At 50.5% G+C, this 5,898-nt stretch overlaps 1 protein-coding gene across 1 annotated transcript in view; it reads left to right on the forward strand.

Annotated features, from left to right (window-relative positions):
• EHMT1 (euchromatic histone-lysine N-methyltransferase 1) overlaps window positions 1-5,898 on the forward strand; it is a 63,196-nt gene that overhangs the window by 43,973 nt on the left and 13,325 nt on the right. The window contains exons 16-18 of the mRNA XM_009994313.1: window positions 1,722-1,823; window positions 2,574-2,678; window positions 5,268-5,422. Of these exons, the coding sequence (XP_009992615.1) occupies window positions 1,722-1,823; window positions 2,574-2,678; window positions 5,268-5,422 (362 nt within the window). The remainder of the gene's footprint in view (window positions 1-1,721; window positions 1,824-2,573; window positions 2,679-5,267; window positions 5,423-5,898) is intronic.

Below are 5,898 nucleotides of genomic sequence, written 5' to 3' on the forward strand. Positions count from 1 at the left end.
AGGTAAAGGGAAGGAAAGAAAAAAAATCCCAATCTTGAAAAAGCAAATTAGAAGCCTGAGATCACGTCTGAAGTCTAGACCAGGTTATTATGGTAATTAGTTTCTTGCACTGAATTAGTCTTCTTTGGGAAAGCAGCAGCATTGAAGCTTAAAGTCATCTCCAGCCATTTTGATGAGAAATCTGGATGTTAACTGCTGTGCTTGTGTGCTGAGCCTGCCTGCCCAGGTCCTGCAGGATGGAGGGGATGCTGAGGGTAGTGCTGGGGTGGGCAGGGGTTTCTCAGACCCCAGGGCAAAGCTCTTGACCCTCTTAGTGGGATGTCAAAGCTCCATTCAAAACCTGCAGGACCTCTCTGTTAAAGCAGGCCTGCTCTCCATAGGGTTGAGAAGATGCATTTGGCTCATACTAAGCTGAGGGGAAAGCTGTGACATTACTCGGGTGTGGCAGGCACTTCTGGGCAGTAGAAACCCCTTCTTGGCCCCAAGAAGCCCACTCAGGGTATCCCTGACCCGAGATATCCTGTCCTTGCTCTCCAGTCTGTGCTGTGCTCTCCACTCTGCACCATCCCAAAGCTCTCACCTCTGCTGTTCCAAAAAGCAGGAAGGAGTCATTGTGGTTTTTTCAGTCTTTCATTTCCTTCTCCTCATTTCCTGGTCTCTGGGCCTTGCTGTGTGCTGAGCTCTGGGGATATAAACGTCTGATAAAAATCAGGCTCCAGATCTTTGGTGTTCATGTGGGAGTGTCTGTCATGACTCACAGCCTGTCCATCTCCACCAGACCCTGTATTCTCAGCTCCCAAAGGCATTTTTCCTTTCAACCTTCATGTTTTTTATCTCCTGTCTCTGCAGATGGGCATGCTGGGGACTTGGTCTTTCAGGAGGCTCCTAGCCCCTCTGCAGGACACCCCTTTGCCCTGCTGCCAGGTGCCAGGATAAGCCCTTCTGCTACTAAAATGCAGCAAAAAACCTGCATAAATGGAGCATTTCAGGTTGAGACAAGGCTATATGAGACTCTCTTTTTACAAGGTGTCACATGGACAAGACAAGGGGTAATGGGTACAAGTTATTCCTGGGGAGATTCCTATTTGACTCCAGAAGATAATTTTTCACCATGAGAACAGTCAGACATTGGAATAGTCCCCTAAGGGAAGTGATGGATTCCCCTACATTGGACAGTTTTAAGACAGCTTGACAGGATGCTGAGCCATCTCTTTTAAACTATATTATTACCTGGAAAGTCTGGACCAGCTGGTCCTTGAGGTCCCTTCCAACCTGGCATCCTATGATTCTCTATGTTTCTGATGTAAAGTGATCTGCCTCTGTAAGGGATTCCTACCTCCCCTTGGCTCTTCAGCTCATGGAGAAGAGTCAGAGAGGGTCTATAGGTATCATGCTGGGGAAGGGGAGCATCAATCTGCCAGGGTTGGGGATGGCATCTTCCTTAGGCTGTGCAAAGGTGTCTCTTCTAATAGACTTTGCACACTCACCCTCCTACTGTGCACGGGTTGCACCTCCAGGCTTTGTGTGAAGCTCCCTCAGCTCCATGCCAGTGTTGGTTGCTGCTGCTCTCACCCCTTCTGACAGCAGCCTGGGGACTTCTGGAGTCCTCTGCTCCATCTGTGAACTTCTCTTCTGGTTCCTGAGCGTTGCTGGTGCCATGCAGACATGGGAAACACTGGGAAGGGATGTCCCCTGAGTGCTTGTTCTGTGGTTGTGTCCAGGATGTGGAGGGCTCCACGTGTCTGCACTTGGCTGCCAAGAAGGGGCACTACGACGTTGTCCAGTACCTGCTCTCCAATGGGAAGATGGATGTCAACTGCCAGGTGAGGCCTTCCTGCCAGGGACAGGAGCTGCTTTTCTCAGGTCAGGCACCCAAATTTCAGCAATGTGCTGTCTGTGTAGTGGTTACTCAGGCACAGTCCTGCTGGAGGAGGGGACCTCAGAAACATTAGAGGGTGACCGTGCCATGGGCATCCTGATCTGCTGGAGAAGGGGATCCCCTCCACAGACCTCATGGAACCTTCTCTTCCTGGTGCCTCAATTTGCAGTTTCTCCTTGGCCCTGAAGCTATGGGTGGAACCTGTTTCCCAAGGGTCTCTTCTTGCAGGGGGGTGGGATCATGGTGATCTGGGTGGTGGCTCAAGCCTGACCCACCATCCTAGAACTTACCCATTGCCATGGGATGAGGCAGCACTGCATCAGGACTCTTCATTCTGGGGGAAGGCCAGTTCCCCTGGGCTGCTGAGGGAGCTTTTGGAAGAGCTTTTTGCACACGATGGATGTGCCTTTTGGACAGTCAGCTGTCTGTGAATGCCCTGGAGACCCATTGCCAGTGTGCTGAGCTGCAGAGAAACTCCAGCCTGCTAAGGCGGGGTGGTTCCAGTCACACTGGGCTCTGCAGGACCCTGAGGGACCTCTCCCTGCAGCAGTGTAGACTGAAGGAGATCAATGACATGTTCTCTGTGGCTCCCAGGCATAGGTGCACCCTGCTGTGACTGCCCAGAGGTTTGTGAAGCCAGCAGGAGACCATCCTGGCCCTTGTTCCTGTCTCACCCTCTCCTTTCCCTCCCCAGGATGATGGAGGCTGGACGCCAATGATCTGGGCCACTGAGTACAAGCACGTCGAGCTGGTGAAGCTGCTGCTTGCAAAGGGGTCAGACATCAACATCCGTGACAATGTGAGCTTCTTCCTGAGATATGTTTTGGAAATAATCCACAATTTCTCTTTGAAAACCAAACCAACCCAAGAAGGCAGGTTTTTAGGCTGAGTGCAGGGAGGTGATGGTCCCTTGACACAGGTGGTTGGGAGCTGTGAGTGAACAGTGTCTGGTGGGGGAATTCTCCTCCATATTCTGGGAAGAAGTTTACAAGCTGGCAAGAAATCCTTTTCCTCCAGCTCTTCTGACATAGCCTGTGAAGATGCTGTACAAAATGCTGCAGGCTGTGGTCAGCTCTGGGCCTCACTGCTCTTATCCAGCTGGGGCTGCTCTGCTGTCACTTGGGCACGGGGCAGGTCCCCCTGGAGTCCAGACTTAGCAGCTCTGCATTGGCCAGTTTGTGCTGGGCAGGGGTTGGGGTTATGGGTGTCCTCTGTGCCTCTTGGGGGACACAAGCTCCTACATGTTTTCCAGATGGATTGGGCAGACACTTTGCCATCAAGTATCACCAGCCTGGCTTTTCCGAGGCATAGCAGGCACGTAGCCACCAGCATGGACAGAGTGTGCCCCAGCTCAGTGTGCTGGAGCTGGCTCTTGGCCTGCTCTTCACCTCCATAAATTCTGCTCAGGTGGGGCATACTCTGTACTTGAGGGAGTTGGACTCCAGGTGGAATTCCTGGGAGCTCTGGGAGCCCAGAGCACTGCATCTCAGGCTGAGCCTGCTGATTTCACTGGGATTTTCAAGTAAACAGAGAAGACTGGGAAGAAAAGGAGAACATGCAGGCTTCTGTTCAGGAGACTCATCATACCAGCACTGCTCCTCTTGTTTTTTTCTTAATAGTGTCTTGATCTTTCTTTTCTGTCTCTAAGGATATTGAAACCCCAGCAGTACCTGCAGGGCAAACCTGGGTGTGAACTGGGATGCTTTGGCTTGTAGATATGAGATAGTTTGATAAAGGAAGGGTAACTGGCTGCATCTGCACAGAACCATTACAGCAAAGTTCCACCATCAGCTCACCCTCTGGTGTACCTCATGGCCATGGATTTTCTTGTCCAGTGCTGCTAGTGCTTTTCTGACCCAAAGGGATATAAGCAGCTGCGTGACATTTGTCTCCCTAAATGCCTCATTCTGTGCTGTGGGTGCTAGCAGAGGTGGGTGTGGGCCTGCTTGTCTTGGGCTCCAGCTGCTCCAGAGGAGTCTGAAAGCCTCTTTTTGGGTGGAAACTTTGTTTCTTTGGCAGCTGAGCTAGTTCCCAGGGAGGTCTGGGCCTTGTGCTGTTCCTAAAAGCAGACGTCAGGGCAAGAGAGGTGGCTCTTTGAGTTGCTGCATCACCTCAGAGCCCCAGCACTGGCTTTGAACAAACCTGACCTGTTTGATCTGCCCTAGAAGGCTTTGGCTACAAGCTCACACAGTAGATGATGAAAATCAAATCAGCTCAGTCAACAATTTACTTGGAAAAAAAAAAGTACCCTCTGTCACATATCCATTAGTGCCCTGACATGCCATGTCTCCTGATTGCAGTCATCAAGCAGCAGTGTCACCTGTGCTGGGAAACATCACACTCCAGGAGAAGTGATGATTATGCTGCTGTTAGGCATGTTAGTCCATGCAAGGCAAAGGAGCAAGCCCAGGTGTCTGTAACCTGTCTGAGCAGCAGCACATGATGTGCAATCAACAGGATTAATTTTTCCTGGAGATTGGGACATGATGCTGATTAGGGTGGGTTGATATTTTTTCTAGAAGTTACCATAGTGGGAAGCAGAAGCTGTTTACAGAGGGCTCCCCTCTCCTTGTTATTTGGCAATAGCCTCTCCATTTAAGGAAGTTAAGTTGTGATGACTAAAAAATGTGCTTTATTTTTGCTTTCAAAAAAAAAAGAAGAGGTAAAATGTAGGTGCTCATCACTATTGTTGCACTGTTGTAATCGATGTCTCCAGAGCTTGCCACGGGGAAGGGCTGGAAGTGTGCTGCAAATTGCCCTGTAACAGAAAGCAGAGTATCATCTCTCAAAATATCTCCATCAAAAAGATGAGTGTTCAGCTATTTCTAGTGCTGCTAGTGAGAGATGAGTACATACAGTATTTAAGAGATGCCTCAAGTCAGATTGATTGCTTTCCCTGGGACTCGTGGTTTGCCTTCTAGCACCTTCAGACACCCCATAGCTTGTGCTGTGCTCTTTTTCCTCTTCAGTTTTGCAGCACTGAGGGACCTGCTAGCTTTGCTGTCAGTCTAGGCTGGAGAAGTTCAACTTCTAGCCTTTTCCAGCATGTTTGTTCATATCTGTCACCTCTCTGGTGGATTGATCCAGATTGCTTTGTGGCTCAGAGGCAGCCGATGTGCCTTCCTGTCTGAGGAAGAGGAGGGATAGCTTTGTGTGCAGTCTGCCTGTCCCTGGCATGCGGGCAGCTGACTGAGACCTCCCTACTTGTCTGCACAGAGATTTCCCTGCCCACCTACCCCAGCAGCCCCAGCCAGAAGAAGCAACACAGGGAAGGAGGCTGCCAGCCACATGTTGAGAGCTGCAGGTGTAGAGCAAAAGGTGGTGAAATCCCAAAGCGATACAGTTTTAATGGACTAAACAGCCTCTACTCTGTTTTCTTTCCCTCCAGGAGGAAAATATCTGCTTGCACTGGGCTGCTTTTTCTGGCTGTGTTGACATAGCAGAGATACTGCTGGCTGCTAAGTGTGATTTACATGCAGTGAATATTCACGGGGACTCCCCCCTGCACATTGCAGCCCGAGAGAACCGCTACGAGTGTGTGGTGTAAGTACAGCCCCAGTCCTGCCCCTGCTCCCCTGGGCACTGCTTCCACCTGGGTGCTGGCTGGCAAAGCTCAGGAGAACCTTTGAAATGCCTTTGGTGTTTAAACACAGCACAGAATTGAGAGGAAGGGTGTGTTTCTCCATTGCTTGCTGGGATGGTGGGGCTGAAGTACTAACTGCTGCCAGAAGTGGTGTAAAACAGGTCAGAGAACATGGTCCTGGAGTCTTGGGCAAAGGGCTTGAGGGGCTGTGCTCAGCCTGGGCTTCCCAGAAGAAAGGTGCCAGGCATCTTTCATGGGGTTTTTTTACAACTAGCAGGGCATAATATGGTAACAGGGCTTTTCCTTTGCTTCATCCCTGCTATGAATAAAGTCATCACATGTCCTCACCACAAGCTGGTGAGTATAAGCAAAAGCCAAGCCCAATACCCGTGGGACTTTTCCACTCCTGGCCTACTCTTCCCACCCCATATCTTTC

Source organism: Chaetura pelagica, unplaced genomic scaffold (assembly GCF_000747805.2).
Source record: "Chaetura pelagica isolate M959 unplaced genomic scaffold, ChaPel_1.0 scaffold132, whole genome shotgun sequence".
In the NCBI taxonomy this organism is placed as follows: Eukaryota; Metazoa; Chordata; class Aves; order Apodiformes; family Apodidae; genus Chaetura; species Chaetura pelagica.